Source organism: Platichthys flesus, chromosome 3 (assembly GCF_949316205.1).
Source record: "Platichthys flesus chromosome 3, fPlaFle2.1, whole genome shotgun sequence".
In the NCBI taxonomy this organism is placed as follows: Eukaryota; Metazoa; Chordata; class Actinopteri; order Pleuronectiformes; family Pleuronectidae; genus Platichthys; species Platichthys flesus.
In genome coordinates this window covers 4,573,016-4,590,555 of record NC_084947.1, presented here as the reverse complement: position 1 = coordinate 4,590,555, position 17,540 = coordinate 4,573,016, and the positions used below count along the sequence as shown (strand labels likewise).

General features: G+C 43.0%; 1 protein-coding gene across 1 annotated transcript in view; it reads left to right on the top strand.

The window, feature by feature from the left end:
* The window catches only part of LOC133944825 (collagen alpha-1(XXVII) chain B-like), a 69,564-nt gene that overhangs the window by 34,052 nt on the left and 17,972 nt on the right, over window positions 1-17,540 (top strand). The window contains exons 8-28 of the mRNA XM_062381987.1: window positions 976-1,020; window positions 3,615-3,668; window positions 4,992-5,036; window positions 6,075-6,128; window positions 7,604-7,648; window positions 9,506-9,559; window positions 10,393-10,437; window positions 11,364-11,417; window positions 11,641-11,685; window positions 11,848-11,901; window positions 12,052-12,105; window positions 13,096-13,149; window positions 13,270-13,323; window positions 13,413-13,466; window positions 13,572-13,616; window positions 15,017-15,070; window positions 15,304-15,348; window positions 15,537-15,590; window positions 15,734-15,787; window positions 15,996-16,049; window positions 16,409-16,462. Of these exons, the coding sequence (XP_062237971.1) occupies window positions 976-1,020; window positions 3,615-3,668; window positions 4,992-5,036; window positions 6,075-6,128; window positions 7,604-7,648; window positions 9,506-9,559; window positions 10,393-10,437; window positions 11,364-11,417; window positions 11,641-11,685; window positions 11,848-11,901; window positions 12,052-12,105; window positions 13,096-13,149; window positions 13,270-13,323; window positions 13,413-13,466; window positions 13,572-13,616; window positions 15,017-15,070; window positions 15,304-15,348; window positions 15,537-15,590; window positions 15,734-15,787; window positions 15,996-16,049; window positions 16,409-16,462 (1,071 nt within the window). The remainder of the gene's footprint in view (window positions 1-975; window positions 1,021-3,614; window positions 3,669-4,991; window positions 5,037-6,074; window positions 6,129-7,603; window positions 7,649-9,505; window positions 9,560-10,392; window positions 10,438-11,363; window positions 11,418-11,640; window positions 11,686-11,847; window positions 11,902-12,051; window positions 12,106-13,095; window positions 13,150-13,269; window positions 13,324-13,412; window positions 13,467-13,571; window positions 13,617-15,016; window positions 15,071-15,303; window positions 15,349-15,536; window positions 15,591-15,733; window positions 15,788-15,995; window positions 16,050-16,408; window positions 16,463-17,540) is intronic.

Genomic DNA, 17,540 nt, shown 5'->3' with positions numbered 1-17,540 from the left:
TTGTATCCTTTTAGTAACCTTTAAATTAATCCCCAAAAATATTGTTCCTTGTTTATTTGTCGCATGTAAAATAATGTAATCATATCAAACTGAATAAGAGGCGGATGTTAGCATTAAAATCAGCTTAGTCTTCATATTCTTCATTCTATTTGCTCGTCTTTATAACCATCAGACCTGTATGAACTCAGCTTTTTAAGTTGAGTCCTGTTTCACATCAGGGGCCCGACTACCAAGCGTGTCACAGGACGTGTACAGACGGAGATCTGAAGCCTCTTGCACACACAGGACTGCAGGCTTGAAAAAGCTCTGTATGGGTCCTGGGTGGTGACGTGTTGCCAACTCGGCTGGTGGCTGTGATGACTTCACATGAGTCTATCTGCTGTGGATCTTCATGTGAAAAGATGAATTGATCTTGCAGACACGCTCATTTGAACCCAGAGGCCATGAAGGTGGTGATTAGTTTCCATCTTTAGTTTCACTTATCTACTAAATTGTTTATTGGTTTAATTAATGGAAGATTATTAAGGATAATTCTGAATAGCTCTGTTCCTGAAGTAGTGGAGGCGTAGACTCAAACTTGTAACGTTGCAGGTTTGATGCAACAATAACTAAAAACTGCAATGAGCGTGTTTGGGAATCGTCAAGAAGCATTTTTAATCAAATTAAAAAGTAAACCTGCCAGTTCTTAGATTCACAGCTATTACGTTTCTGTGGATTTAAACTAAACCATCCTGGTAATTTGAAGTTATTGTATTGAATTGTTTATGGAAACAAAATCAGGTCCACGCCCGCAGTATTTCAGTCCCAGTGGTGTTAACTGAGATGCTCTCGAGTACCAAGTGATAAACAACAGAAATCTGATCAACTTTGACCAACACTGACCTCATCTCTTTCTCCAAAGTACATTTGTTAACACTGTACTACATTGCCTTATTAGATGAGCTACAGTCTAACCCAATGTTTCTCTATCAACAGGGACACAAAGGTCCTCATGGTCCTGCTGGTCTCCAAGGTGAACCCGTGAGTAGGCGAATTTGTATCCATCACTTCACTTTGCTGTCGATCTGACTTTTTCTTGCTTTATTCTCTTACTCTTCTCACAGTCTGTAATGCTCTGTCACTCCTCTTTGGGCCACTAGCTAATGAAAGCAAACTGTAAACAAATTTGACTGATGTGTCTCAACTTGGATCCTGGATATGGGGGAGGCCATCTTGTGCTGGGGACGTCATTTGGAGCCGTGTGGTCATGTTTGAGCAATCGAGAGTCAGTCTCAGCCGTCAATCATGACTTTCAACCCGTTTTTCTATCAAGTGACGATTTTAAACCAAACTTAGTGGAAAATTAACCCTTCGTCAAACATCAGTGTGATACCTAAAATGACAGAAACCATCTTTGCGAAAAACGCAAAATATATACAAGATAATATATAAAAGTTTGGGCTTAACTTTTATATATTATCATGTCGTCCATCCTCAATAATATTAAACACCTCAGTTATTGCACTTTTCCAAAGAGAAGCGCCCCCTAAAGGCAATAAGTGTAGCAAATTGCTAGAAGGCAATTTCAAGTGTTTCAAGGTGAGTGTGAATTTTAAAATAAGGATTAAAAACAGTCATGAGGATTTCCTTCAAAGCAAACAGATCAGGAAAACAACTATTAAATAATGTCTTTGGTCTTTCCCCAATTTTCCAATGACCCACCACGCTGTCTGCACATGTTGTTTGTGTGTGTGATGGCTGCAGTGTGTGTATGTGTGTATGTGTGTGTGTGTGTGTGTGTGTGTGTGTCAGCTGCAGGTCAACGTATGTTTAGTCATTGAACAGAGGAGGTAAGCGTCTGCAGCGACAGTTCCCATAAGACTCTGGCACCTCTTTCCATTTATAGTGACACAAGAGAAGCAGAGGAGGAAATGGGAGAGAATATATTAACACAGAGACATTGGGACGTTAAAAATAAAGATGGCTGATGAGTGAGTAAAAGACTTGTTAGTCGTCTTTGGCGGGAAAATAGAGAGAGAGAGATTTTTTGGCAGCAGTTCAATTGGGCTACAAAGTTTGGACACTCCGGCTCATTCCTTCTCCTCCTCTCCCTCCTCCCTGATTCAAATCTTCTGTATCTCTATCTCTGAAAAGAATGTGCTGTGTCACAATGAGGAAAAGCAGGAAACTTTGCCCGTCTCCTCTAAAAGAGATGATCCAGCTTTTTGTCTTTCGGAGGAATTGCGACAGTGGCACATGGTTTGAGGTGCAGACGCAGTCACCACACTCCTCCTCGTTCCTAAGCAAGTCAGAGTATTTACATTAAACCGAACTGTTTACACAGGCTAGTGGTTTTCTCTCCTGCCCTTTACTCCTGCTTGCTATGTTTATTAACGTGTTACTGCCACCAACTGTTGATCGGGGGAATAGTGGAATCGACTGCAATATGTAGAGAGGTGTTCTGCATAATAAGTGTTAATAAGCTGGACACACAATTAGAAATATGAAGCAGATCAAGGCAAATTTCCCTTTTGATATATTGGCCTGTATTGAGATCAAATGTACACGGGCTGCAAACTACACATTAAGCACAAAATATCTATTCTCTGATATATTTGAAATGAATATTTGTTGCTGTATACTAACTGAGTAAAGATCACCTCCTAAAAATACTAATTTGCATTTCCCCGATCTGCACCAGATTTGATCTGTTCATAGATATTAGCACTCTACACGCCTGCATTTTTAAAATAAAGAGAATTGCATTATCATTATATATATAGCATAGATTATTATTTTCAAACATGTAAAAAGAAAACGCCACACCTCACAAAAATAAAAACAAACATCAACAGAACCAGAACTTTAGGACCTATCGGACTGCATCAGATTGAATTCCCTAATAAAAAGGACGTTAACTGTCTATTGTCATTATGTGCTTCTATTACTACTCTGACTAACGTAGCTGCCACTTTAATTGCTAATTCTCTGTGGCCGTTCACTAGGATCACAAAACCTGAAAATGCAGAAACTGTTGCCAGTGGTTGGCTTTAAATATATTCAATAATTACTTGCGTGTCTTGAACTAACTAATCCAGTTTGGCTCTCTCCATACGTGTAGAATTAAACCTTCCTCCCGGTTGGATGCTGCATTTGGCTGCGTCCTCTCACCACGAGGAAGAAATGACTCACGAGTTGCTCGGTGCTTTTGATGAGGATAAACATATTGAGGACTGTGCTCACAGCAGTCGTCCTAACAGCCTGCGTCTCGACCACATTGTAACAGCACCTACTGCAGGATTAATTGAACGGCTCAGGTGGCACAGCCGCAGTGGCGTCTCTCTCCTCAGGCTGCAATGACGCGACTAAACAAAAGCTCTTTGTAGGAAGGACGAGAGATTTAGATTCTTCCATCGCTGCGTGTTGTTTATGACTTTACGGATTCGAACCGTCTCCCTTAGTTTCCTAGCATTCCAATCAGCCAGGCTCCATGTGTGGATAAAAGAAGGATATTTCTGAAGGATACTGCTTCCTTCCCTCCGTCCCTCAGTCCTTCCTTCCTTCCTTCTCCATGTCTCAGTCTCTCGCCCGCCCCCCCTGCAGTGCTGATTTCGGTTCCATCTTTCTCTCCACAGGGTGAACGAGGAGATGATGGAAGCCCGGGGGCCAAAGGCTATCCTGGCAGGCAGGTGCAGTAAATCTACTGTTGCGGTGCTGGTCGAATAGAGCCACATAGACATGCACAGAGACACGCACGCACACACACACAAACACACACTAACAAACACACACATGCGAGAAAGAGAGAGACATACAAACAAAGAAACACACACCAGGATATAACAATAAATAGAGGTTGGTAATATCCTTAATTCAGAATTCTGGTTTTTTGAAACAACACAGATGATTGTGACCTTTCAATAAATCAAATTTCATCTGGTAATTTTAGTTTACTGTCAGATTGATGAATGAAATGGGAATTAAAGGGGGAACACTGAAACCTTTTGTGTTGTGTCTGCGGCCGGAAAATCACATTTAAAGATATTGGATGCTGGCAAAAAAAATTGTCACAGCCACGGGCGTCTCAGCCTCAAAGAAACCTAATTTGGTAAATCCAAATAAAAAGTTTGTCGCGGCCGAATGAAAGAAAAGAAAGAGCGACAACAGCTCTAAACTGTTGAAGCACCTGTGGTGGAATTTCGGCGATGGATGCCCGTGGTCCAGTGAGGAAATAAAATGTCAAAAGGTTTCCATAGTAAGCACTACCCCGGAGAAAGAAAAGGTAATAAAAGTGTGACTAATGCCACAGCTCCCCAGGGACAAATAAGCTTCCTGTGTCCTTCCAATCGCTGCACTTCGAGGAATAGCGCATAGAAGAAGTTAAACCTGGGCCGCGTTAGAGTTCCTCTGCATTTAAAAATCTGTTTCCATTTAGCTTTAGGCAAATTTAAACTTTCAAAACAGCTGGGCAGCAGCTCGCTCGCTCACTCACGCTCCCTGGATGTTTATGATAACACCGGGTTCAGGCACGGGGCCCGGCGGTCGCCTCTGTGCCTCAGCGCACTTACTATGTCGGAGCTGTGATCCCTGCAGACACTTAGTGATGTGTGCTGGATTAGGTTTTAGCACCCCCTACCATCTGTATGCTGTGAATCAACCGGGGCTGTAGGTGTCAAAATGCTGCACTCCTGCTGCGGGGGAAGTTCTCCCGAGCTGAGAGTTGATCTTCCTAGTTGCAGGAGGGTGTTTTTTTTCTGCACCGGTGAATTTGCTGGCAGCGTCTCTGAGAAATTGATGTGAATGCAGCTGAAGTATTTACGCTGCAAATGTCAGCCAAGATGCTAATTGGAATTTTTTTTTTTAAAGCCGACGGTTATCATCAGGTCGTGAGGATGTTCAGATCAAATCAAAACATCTTGTTCTCAGTGTTTCTCTCATTAAGCAGCATCGTGACTGAAGCCCTGTCGCTGTTTGTAACCACAGAAATATGTTTTGTTGTCTGTTGTGTTTAGGGTTTTCCGGGGCCTGTAGGAAAAATGGGGCCAAAGGGAGTCAGGGTAAGTAGAGGCTGGAAAAATGCAGCTTTAGCACAAATTTGTTTTGGTCAAGTAATTCCCCTTTTTCATGGACGTGTGTTTGTTTTGTGGTAATAAAATGTGCTTTGAAAGTGTTCATGGTGTATTTCACATAAAGTTTTTTAAAGCACTCGGAGAATGACACCCTCCGGAATCCTGAAGGCCACAGAGGAGAGAAGCATGTTTCCTCTCTGCTCAGCAAAAACGTTTTTACAATACACTGTGAAGTGACTTACCTACCCAGTGTGGGTTAGTTAGAACTGGGAAACACATGCTCAGTGACTTACCTAACCAGTGTGGGTTAGTTAGAGCTGGGAAATGCATGCTCAGTGACTTACCTAACCACTGTGGGTTAGTTAGAACTGGGAAATACATGCTCAGTGACTTACCTTACCAGTGTGGGTATTTTCAAAAGGCTAATGTCATAAACACCCCTAATATACACACTCCAGGATGATAATGACAGATGGTTTTGTTAATATATATTTAATGCACCGGAGAAGCAATTACTTCTGGCTGTCTTCAAGTCATTTACAGGCTTAGGCAAATATCATAAAACTATATCGCTCTGCTGCCGACTGCAGACACATTCAGAAGTTAGGATGTCATGTGATGTCGTTTCTCATTTCCCCCTCTGCATCTTGTCCACGTTTTCTCTTCCCTCCTCTTCCGCTGAGCAGGAACGGCAGAGAGATCTTCAGAGATCCCTGATGTGTGGGTATGTGCCCTTGGACTACATCGTGGAAGCCAGCACCATGCAGTCCATGGGCATATACACTTGCCTCAAGGCTTGACTCGTCACGACCACTCGGCCAAAGCGAAACAGCCTGCGGTGCTGTAATTAGATCACTGTATCATCTTGTACAGATATTTACACGTGTGTTGGTGCTGTTGACATCTGCTGTCCGTCCCCATCATGTCTTCCCTGTCTCATTGTGCCCTCTTGTCCGTCTCCCTTCTCTCTCTCATCTGTCTTTGCCTTATGTGCTCCTCCATTCCATCTTTTATTCATCCCTTCAGGGTCACATCGGCAACCCTGGGCTTTTTGGTCTTCCCGGTCCTGATGGCGAGAGAGTGAGTATTAACGGCTTTGGGAGGAAATGCCTGCAGGGTTGAATTATATGACTATCCATGGGCCAAACTGATGAAATAGAAATAGACTGCATTTTACTTTTTTGTGTACTCCAGGCACACTTCCCCAAATCACTTTTATAAGTAATAAGTAGAGCAAGCTGCCTCGAACTGTATTAATCAAACCTGGGAGAACAGACAACCTACACCTCCAAGTCTCCGCTGGCAGGTTATAATGGTCCGAGGTAGATTTAATTTGACCTAAAGCCAGACAGAGTCAATATGAAACTTTCAGGTAGTGGATAAAAATATTCTCTTGAGTATTTGGGAATTAGTTTTCATTCTTAGCCACCCCAGCCAACTGGCACCACCGAATTGTTATGATCTATGTATTAGTCAGTCTGGTGAGATGATCCAACGCTTGAGTAAACAAAACGTCATAATCGATAGAATGCTTGAGAAGCATTTTACTCAAAGAACAGTCGAGATTAAATTTAGTTTGATTACTTTTATATGTGTTATTACAAACACATATTTTTCCAAATACTGTCCATTGCTGAAGCTCCTCTTTACAGCCTCTGTCTGAAACACATGGTTTGAGCCCCTGTCTCTTTAAGACCCCCCCTCCTGATAGAGGAGTTGTGATTGGTCAACACTACACTTTCATTGGCCAGACCAGCTGCTATGTGTGCAATTTGCAAATGTTTTGTATTGTGTCATGTAACATATGGAAATAAGTGCAGGACGTCTGACCAGGTGTTTCAGGGGCTGCAGTGTTTTCTGTCGGGGGGGGGAGGAGTTCCCTTCACAGTGGACTTTGGGATTTAATTTTACATACACAAACCAGAATGATACCTAGTAATGCACATTCCTCCGCCATTAATCCTCCGAACTTCAGTCAAGCTGCACTAAATTGCACACTCTCATAAATACCAGTCCCCTTAATAACCCAGATTTTTCCTTCAACATCCATGAATTAAATCCTGGGAAATTAGTTAATATTTTAGGATCCAGCCCATGATCAGGATATGTACAAGTTAAATGTGCTCTTTCTTTATTGGGGCAAGTCACTCACAAACTGTCATGGAAATCGATTGATCGTTTTTTTGTGATCTAACGGACAGGGGTGAAAAAACTTCTTAACATGCAAAATATATCTCCTGTAATAAGGGTTAGGGTTAAAAAAGTAAACTTTTGTCCGATGATAGTTGAGAACTTGAACTTGAACTTGAACCTGAACAGCTGAGTCGGCTATTTCCATTCGTGCCCTGTTAGTGGTACGAACCTGAGAGGTTGTTTACTCCATTGTTACGGGATCCGAACTCGTGTTTCCTGTTATGTAAGAAGTATCGTAGCTTCACAGGAACGCTAGTGTAACTAAAGCTTTTCAGTCTTATCATCTTATAATTTCTGTTCTGACATCATGCACCCGTTTTCTCTTCCTGTGGCTCAGCTCTCGTTTTCTCTTCTGTTTCCAGGGTATTCCCGGCGTGCATGGGAAGAAGGGCAAGATGGGTAGGCCGGTAAAGTTTTCTCTCAACATACTTTTCTCAGACCAACATTTTTTAATGCAGCCTAATGAAAGTGAGGATGTTTTCTCTTGATCTATAGACTCCTCCTGTGGTGCAGAGCTACTTTAAAGTGTATTATTTGACCATTACTCTGACAGATACTCCAGTTCTCGCGGAATCCTCCCCTGGCCTCAGTCGTAAATCTGAGAAGAAAAGCTGTGGTAACTTCCACGCTGAGGCACAATGATGCCGTAGGGATTATTATATGGATTTTTTAGGCATTTAGGTAGAAAACTAGACCCTAAACATTGAATTGAATGTTCTGGAAACACAAATATTCAAGTGTCAGCGGATTACATTCAAACTCTCAGTCTCTTCCTCTTTAAAAAGTTACTGGCCTCGTGTTTAAATCCTGAACGCTTCATTCTCTGTGGCTGAAGGTGATTAGGAAACATTGTATGTTATACAGTGTTTATTACTGTGATAGTTTTCCATCACATTTCTATGATAACACGATGTGTCAGTTGTGGGTTTGGCTCCAGAGTCCTTGCCCACAGACCAGGGAAGTCTATCGTCATCGGCGCCTGGAAGTCAATTTCCCCGTCCGTCCAGGCTTACATGGAAAACATGAACACTGCACATACGCGCTTATGTAAATCTGGTATTTTTTCCAGGTTCGGTTCTGGTTGTTTTTCTTTTTGATATTATGATGAAGTAATTGTCTGTGACACAGTCTGAGGTCCGAAGGTATGCCGGTGATGGCCAAGCCATGAGCAAGCCTTTTCTCTTCCTCTGTGGTGAGAAGTCTTTATTTCTGTCCTGAGTCAGCAGTGAAAGAGAAGAAGAAGAGTTTGTTCCAGCAGAGATGCACATGATTAACTTCTTAAGGACAAAAGTAGCCTTTAGTATCTAGTATTTCTTCTGCTAATCAGAATGGTGGGGTTTCCATTGGACAGACCCGATGATGAATGGGTTTTGCCGAACTCGTTGAACGTTGTTGTCAATACCAGAACAAAGACCTGCATGTGTTTCTGATCAGACCCGGTCGTTTATTGACGTTTTTGGAAAGAAGCAGGGTTTTCCACATTTCCTGTGGGCTTCATGTTGCACCAATTACCTCGTTATTACTTGATCCACATTTGCCTAATGCTCTGAAGACGCAGTTTGCCACACAAACAAATCCCGTCTCTGCCGTCTCTCGAGGTCTCCGTCCTCTCGGCTCGTGTGCAGACAGAGAGCGAGCGGTCCCTCTCTCTCTCTCTCTCTCTCTCTCTCTCTCTCTCTCTCTCTCTCTCTTATTCTGCTATTCATCACTTCTCTTACCGCGGCGCTTGTCTCTGTGGGCGAGTGCCGAGCCGTGATGTTGCGGTGGGCTGCACGTTGACCTTGGCACACTGACAAGCACATGTTGAGCGTGTGGCCTCACGACTGCATCACGCCTCCTGTTCTGCCCCTCTAATAGAAATACGAGCACCGTGCAGAAAAAGAAGAGAAAAAACGACGCAGTCAGCAGTTCCAGGGCCAAACAGCTTTATTCAGCCGTTAAGGCGAGTCCTGGGGGTTTGGTTGGCGGGCTGCTGAGGGCCGAGCACGTGCACGAGCAGAGACTGGGCCGCTCGGAAACACTCAGCCATGGAATTTCCTGCTGGTCTTTCAGGAATGAAGCTGCAGGATCACATTTGGTGGGATTCGCTCTGCAAACGTCAGTTTCTGGAAACACGATCCCTCGTGTTTGGTGTTGATAACTTCCCTGACAAATAGTGTGATGTCTAAATGAACGTCAGAATGGATGTTTGGACTGAATGAACGTGATAGAAATGCAGTTCACTCTCTGGTTACACAATTGTCTCTGTTTGTTAATGTGTTCAGGGCTTTCCTGGGAACTTTGGAGAGCGGGGACCTCCTGGGCCTGATGGAAACCCAGTAAGTGACATGATATAGACACAGATGCACCCACTGTTCACTTTTGGCACAGGTTTCAGACTGAACCCTCTGAAGAGATGAAGAATACGCTCATGAAGATCAAGTGACAGTAAAAAGTGCTACTCCAGCACTTCTTCACTTCAGTCTATGTCCCGTTAGACCCAGAGGAGCTTTACTCTGATTTTCTCCTGCTGAAGGAACATTTTATTTCTGCACAAGATGGACTTTGGAGTAAATCCACGGAGTCACGAAGCAACTCACTCACCCATCATCACCCACACTGATACGAGGGCAGCATCAGCACTTTCCCTCGCCTCTCCTCTTTCTATAGTTTGACCCACACTGCTCGGGATTGACAGGGTCGGGGTTAGATTGTGATTGGCTGACCTCCCGAGAGCCTCCTCCGGGCCTCATTTCCTCTCCCAGCAGAGGGAGCGAGGGGGATGTTCCATTTGGCTGAATTTCATCTCCTTTCATTCACCACCAAATGGAGGCGGCGACCGGAAGGCCACACCGAGCCGCGTGTCATCCATCCCTCCGCTGGTTGCGTGGTTCGGAGAGGATGTGGACTCGGCATGTGGCCGCGGGGCGCATCGCTGGGACAACAAGCCTCTGTGTCGAGAGCCAAGTGCTCACTCAGTATGCTAAACCGACTGGAGAGGCACATTACTCTCAGTGCAGGAGCAAACGAGTAAACAAACGTAGTGAACGCTCCTCCTCCTCCTCCTCCTCCTCCTCCTCCTCCTCCTCCTCCTCCTCCTCTGCTGCAGTTCAACACTACTATCTCCCTTCGCTCATGTTGCATCTTCTCTGCATCTCTCTCTCTCTCTCAGGGTGAACTGGGAGCTCCTGGGCCACATGGAGTCCCTGGTCTCATTGTGAGTGGCGTATATTTCTCGTTGCTTTTAAAAGTTGTATATTTATTGACTTAGAGTTTATAATCGGGGTCCCTGTTTTCCCTTTTCTTTTTTTATTCCCTAACCAGAGAGAAATGTTGACTCCTTACTCATCTCTGTTGTCTCCACTTCCTATCACTGGCATTACATAACTAATTAAACCAAACTGAGCAAACATCAGACCAGTTTAGACTTTTTAATTTGGCCCATTACTCATCCACTAACATAGAGGAGCTGGGGTTTATGACCTATATGATGCCAGCCCCCAGGGGGCAATTGGGATGATTTAGCGAGCATCAATGTCGTCCGTCTTTACATAAAGTCTGTGGTGAACTCTGCGTAGTTGCCTTATTGATCTAATTGAAATATTATAGATTAATACATCCTTTTAACCCAATTATTAGACCAGACCAAACTTCCACATGAAATCAACAGAAAACCGATAAACACTATTTAGACCATATGCTGTGTAGTTTGTTTATTTGTTATGTAAAAAACAGCTGCAGACATCAAATAATTGTCCAGAAAACGTATCAAATAAGTTAAACTTCATAGTATTTGTCTAGTTTGGTGAAAACAAAGCTCTGAAAATCAAAGACAGGTTTTCAAAGGTATTTGAAGATAATGGATTAATCCTGGAAGCCTATTAATGTAACACTTTACCCCTAATGCATGTTGGTTCTCTAATCTGTCCAATGTCCATTGACCAATGGATATATTATCATTTAATTAAAGAAATAGATTGTGTATGAAAACATGTTCCTATCAAATCTCACAATATCCGCATCTACTTATGGTTGATACAAGCAGCTGTGACTGTGAGCGTGTATTTTGTGTTGTTTTTAGTTTTATCTGCTTATTCATTTGAGTGTTCAAGTGTATGTGTGTGTGTTTGTTGTTGGTGACAGGGAGACTTGGGCCCTCTCGGCATCATGGGCTTAGCGGGACCACCAGGACTCAAGGTAAACAGAGTGGACATGTTGTGTGTCTCTGGTTTTGATATGGATGTGACCAGCGTGAGTTGCTCATAAACACCGGATCAAACGCTTTGCTATTTTGGGGGGTTTTGTAAACTCTGTGTGCTCCTCCACAGCCCGTTCACATCTTCCTCACACAGCCCGACGACACCGGGTCAAACACAGCCAACATGATGTTAACACTCGTTTCTTTCTTTTTGCCTTCAAGGGAGTTCCAGGGAACCCGGGGGACGCAGGACTGAAAGGTGATAAGGTGATCTGCATACGTCTTCCTCACAACACTACCCTTGTAAAATCACTGACTGCTGGAGGCCACAGCACAGACGTGTATTAAATGACACAATGCTCCTGTGGTGCATGTGGATTGAAAAATGTTCTGCTAACATTCTGGTGTTTTTCATTGTGTTTGTCCCAGGGGGACGATGGCTTGCCAGGAGAGCAAGGGGAGAGCGGATTCCAGGGGGACAAGGTACGTGTGTGCCGGGGTGTGCTCAGGTTGTAAAGCAGGTCTTGTTGGTTCGATTCCCTACTTCTACTGTACAGGCTCATGTTGTGTTTGTGGTGTTTTTGTATCATATCAACATTGTTATTGATGTGATTTGTCTATTTTACGTGACAGGGTTTTCGTGGCTCACCTGGGTTACTTGGTCCCCGTGGAAAACCTGGACCACAGGTAGGCTACTTTCAAACCCCCACTACCAGCAGAGAACAAGAACAACATAACACAACATGTAGTTACAAAGTTTGGATCTCCTTGATCAGACTAAACATTTACTCTGTGATTAGTGAGAGCACACTTCAGCTCCACACTTTCATAAAAACATAATTTACTCTTTACATCTAGGAACTTCTTTTCATGCTTAACTGCTTTGGTTGCGTCTGTGTTCTCAGCCTGTAAAACACTTACATGCTGAGTGATCAATAAATGATTAATAAAGTACTAATCTGCTTTTTTTTCTGCTTTAGCTGCCTCCGATAAAAAAATGCAGTGTTGAAATTACTCAAAACTCCGAACAATGCAGCCGATTTAAAAACCGCCGGTGGTCAGCAAGAAAAATGAGTGGAATTCTTCAAATGTATTCAAAAGCAGATTTCCGTCACTCGTGCTTAGAGGGAATTTAAGTTGAAGAAATGTAAGCTCAATGACCACAAGCAAACCCGCTCAGAGAGCAGGACACGGGCAAATTCCAAGTCCAAATGTTCCCCGAGCGTTACGGCTAATCCGTCGGTCGGCACGGCGGCTGGCACACGTGCTCCTAAGTGCTCTTAATATGTTGAGTGCTCGCTGATCTGCTTTGAGATTCCTGGGAAAACCCGCTTGCTTTGCCGCTGCTGCATGAGATCTGCATCCTGAAACCAGTGATCTCAGCTGTTCCCACCACCTGAGCTCCACTCACTCCTCCTCTCTGAGCTCCAGTGGTTTGGTTCCTTGTAACTTCAACATAATGTTCCCAAAATTACCTTGAACTTAGATATTTCATCTTATTTTCATGGTTATATCAGATTCACTTTTACTTGATTATGTTTCCTGCGTGAGCTGAAGTTATTTGGAGGTTGTCTGATGTGTGAGATATGATGAGAAAAAATACATAAATCAAGGAAATACTTTTTTGATAATTTTGAAATTATTATTCTATTATTGATTCTTTGTGACATTTCTTAGGGCAAACCTGGGGAAAAAGGCCCGGATGGTTTACCTGGCCCTCTTGGCCCAGAGGTACAACAGATTTTATTTACTAATATTTTACAAGATGCATATTTATACTGCCTCTATGTTGTAATATGCAGGAAAGTATGAAACTGTGTGATGATGTAGTTTTGGTTTATTCTCTGTCAGGGCTTTCCAGGGGACATCGGCCCACCAGGTCGAAACGGCCCCGAAGGACCCAAGGTCAGCCGAGGGGATTTTACAACTGAGACATAAAGCGTCAAGCTTGAGAAATGCAGTGAAAGTTGATCTTGGGTTTTGTCAATCCACAGGCGAAGCAGGGACTTAGCGGTTTGCCAGGTCCGAGAGGAAATCTTGGACTTCAGGTTGGTTTGACTTTGGTGTGTTGATATTTTACAGAAGTGATAGAAGAAGAGATAAAGACGATTTTTTGTTCCCCTTCATCTTCCACAACGACTTTATGTTTTCAGGGTGATGAGGGACCAGTCGGTCCAGCTGGACCCGCTGGATTCGAGGTGAGTGGATGAACCCAGGGACCAGTTAGAAAACCCCTCGGCACCATAATCATGCAGTGTCCTCTACACACACCCCAGACCACGAGCCATTCTACACAATAGCACAATGCGTCTCATTTCCCATCTACGGTCTCAAATGGACAGACGCTCTATTGTTCTAATTTGCTATTTGCTGCCCTTTTCTATCATAAAGAAGAAACCATAGTAAAACATATTGTAAGCAGCTGTCTGTCACTGTCACCTACCCGACCGTCAAAGAAAGTTTAATGTGAAATACTTGAATTATGATATGAATATTTAAATTGCGGACATTATGACATAAATCAAGTAGTCCCTTTTATGGTTTGTTTTTCAAATATCTCTACACCATATGTAGATTTATTTCTCCAGTATCTGAATCAAAGAATCCTGTAGATGTCGCCATCTTGCTTTTCAATCATCTCAGCTGTCAATCAAAACGTTTAAAAAACAAACTCAATGGAAACATGAACACTTGAACAAACATCAGTGTGATAAGAATCTCCTTAAACGACAGAAACCATTTTTGTATTTATTTATTTTTCACATCTTAGTTTGGTCCCATCTGCTAACATGGAGGAGTACATGACCAACACTATAAACAGCCACCAGGGGGTGATCCACCTGATTTGGATTCAATTTTAGGGAACAGTAACGTCGTCCATCTTTATAAACAATCTCATCATTTGTAATGATGCAATAAAGGAGGGGAACGTCTTGATTGACAGCCGCTACATTGGTCGAACATGTTTATCAATGGGACCTTGATGCCACAGCTCCATCATCTGATTGTAACTGCACAGGTTACAATCAGTATATCATGGCTTCATCTCTGGATGGTGGAAGGAAGCAGAGACTCGTCCTCCATCTTTATTTATAGTCTATAACCTGAACACGTTGGAGGTGATCTTATGTTTTTATAATTGTCAGAGAAGCTTTGAGCTGCTTTACATCTTAGATCCGAGTCCTCAGTGATTCTCTGGGTCCAGTGAAGTGTCTGTTTGGAGTCGTCCCACGCTAAACAACAGAGGACACTTCTCCAATGACACTATTTTTGCAATGGTTAACTTCCAGTCTGTTATTTCCCAGCAGTGGAACCCACAGGTGATTTACTGCAAACAAACACAAATGACCCGGTGGCTTTAGTGATAATAAGATGCTTTGATGCTGAAAACAAAACTCTTTGTTTCCAGGATAATTTTTTTTTTTTAAAGGGATGTAGTTGTTGTTGTTGTTTTTGTTTTGGCAGCAGTTGTCGGTCGGTTCTGTGCCGCGGCCTCTCGAGGCACCGAGGAACCACACACAACCGGAGACTCTGTTGTTGTGTGCGTTTTGTGGAGCTGCGGTACACTTCCATGTGTCATTTTATGCTTTCTGTTCAGGGCAGACCTGGGAGGCAGGGATTCCCTGGCTTGACGGGCCCAGATGGACTCAAGGTCAGACCCACCAGTCTCTCACATCCGCCGCCAAAACCACTGACATCCATCACTGAACAGTCTCTCCCCGGTTCTCTTTTATGATAATACATCATCTGAATATGTGTAAATTAGATGTTAATCCTCCGTTACCACAGGGGAACCGGGGCCTCCGAGCACATTTCCACTGATTTGAACTAAAAACGAAAGGCATGAATAAGTTTGTGAAATGCTAATTGGCTGCTTTGCTGTAGGGCGAGACTGGGATAACTGGCGAGGTCGGAAAGCTTGGCGAGAGGGTAAAGGCTTTTCTCCCTCTTTCTGCTCATTTCTGTTTGATGCTAAGTGTCTGTCTATGTGTGTGTGTGTGTGTGTGTGTGTGTAAGTTTTGTCGGGGGCCCCAAAGCTGAGCAGCACCATTATGGGAAATATAACTTCAGTAGAACTAATAAGAGTCGGTCATGACAGCGTGTTCTCTCTCCTTCAGGGACTGCCTGGTTTCATTGGGCCTGCTGGAGAGAAGGGTATCGCCGGAGAAAAGGTTAGCGAGGTCTCAATTTGTCACAGTCTGCTAGCGTCTGGAGTCGTGCAACGCCAAGTTTAATCTGATGAATCTCTGTCTGTCAGTCTAGTGTGTGATCAGTGCTCAAATGAACTCTCTGACTGTTGCTTTTAATTCCTCAGGGGGATCGAGGAACAACAGGCACCCCTGGGCCGCCAGGGGAACGGGGGCCGATGGTAAGGAGTAAGTCTGGACCCCGTCTCTCGTACCATGGGCCGTTCAATTCTGCATACGTAAGCAAAGGGGGTGTGATATGTTAAGAGAGACTGATTAAATAATATTCGTCCGATACGAGGATTAATTCAAGGTCAGATATCAAAAAGCAAATTCACGATGTGTTAGAATAATATAGATTCATCGTTTAAGTAATGTTGTGTCCATCAGGGTCACACTGGAATACCTGGAGAGACTGGAGCATGTGGAGAACAAGGGATCCCAGTAAGTTCACCAGTTTACTGTCCTCACAGCTTTATGGGAGATGACTGTTGAAAGTCGAGAGGCTGTTTTTAAATCATATTGTGTCTCTCTTTTGAGATAATAATAATATAATGACTAAAATACATTTTATTTCTGATGAGGAGAGAAATAACAGATTCAGAACTAGTTTTAAATCATAAAATGTATTATTAACTCAACATATCATCTATAAACACATTAAAAAGCAGCTTTGACAGATGATATTACAATAGAAAATTGGTTATTTTAGTGTATCTATGAGGTAGACAGCGTCCCTTATATCTTAGTTTCCATAATTTGACTTAGTAAAACTCAAATAATATTTCTTCCCTCACATTCAGGGGCTTCCTGGTTCACAGGGATCCATCGGCATCCGAGGGCCCAAAGGCATCAGGGCAAGTAACTGAAATCTGTGTTAACGAATGATACAACACAACAGTTCACTCTCCACCCAAATGTCTCCATCACAGCTTCAGCATTTAACTCCAGCGTCACGAAGCCACGGGCGATTTCATAGCAGAAGATCCCAGTGGAATAAACTGCGACATGGTTTTATTCTGAATAACTGGAATAACTGTTTCTGTGTACATGTGAATCCGACAGCAATCGAAACAAACCATCGAAAACGACTTCTACACAGACACAACACGTGGAATCATGTTTTAGTAAAGCAGAGGAATTATAATATGCTAATGAGCTTGTCCCGACATGCTGCTCCAGAAACAGCCTGGAGTGTCGGGACGTGGAAACGTGTGTGTGTCGCTGTGTCTGCAGTGAGCTCGGGATAATTCCACTGATTCCAGCGCAGCAGGATCATCGAACTGAATGAATAATTGATGTAACATGAATAAGCGGTGTAATTAAGGCTTTTCATTCTCTGGATTTGTTTAACACGGCTCCCCCCCCTAATATTACAAGCAGTCTCAAATGCAATATTTAATAAGTGTAATGGCTGAAAATTACATCAAGGCTTTGGAAATTAGATTTTCAGACCAGGATGATTAAACACCATTCTCCTTATTACAAAGTAATTCACAGTTGGAATAGGATAAAAACCAGTGATAACCTTTTCCTGGGCACATTTGTTTAAATTAAAAGAAAAGTGACATTACCTCCGGAAAAAGTGGATTACAGCTTTATTCCTTAGGACACGCTAAAATGTGATCCATGGGAAGGAGTAAAAGGAATATGTGTTATTCTTATACCTTACATTATTTTGCTTTGTTTGTTGTTAAGGGTTTTTTATTGTGATGTACAGTCTCCTGTAAATAGCTGATCATGAAATTCACAGGACTTCTGATGAAATAAATGTCTTTATCTATTTCTATTTAATTTGAGAACCTTTAAGAACACAGATAATGAGAGGAAGCCAGTTACAGAGATACAACAGCTTTTCCTCAGTAACTGTTATCAGTAAGGGCCTCCATATGAAGGAGCTGTGTTCTGCTCTGGTTCTGCTCAGTTCACTTAAGC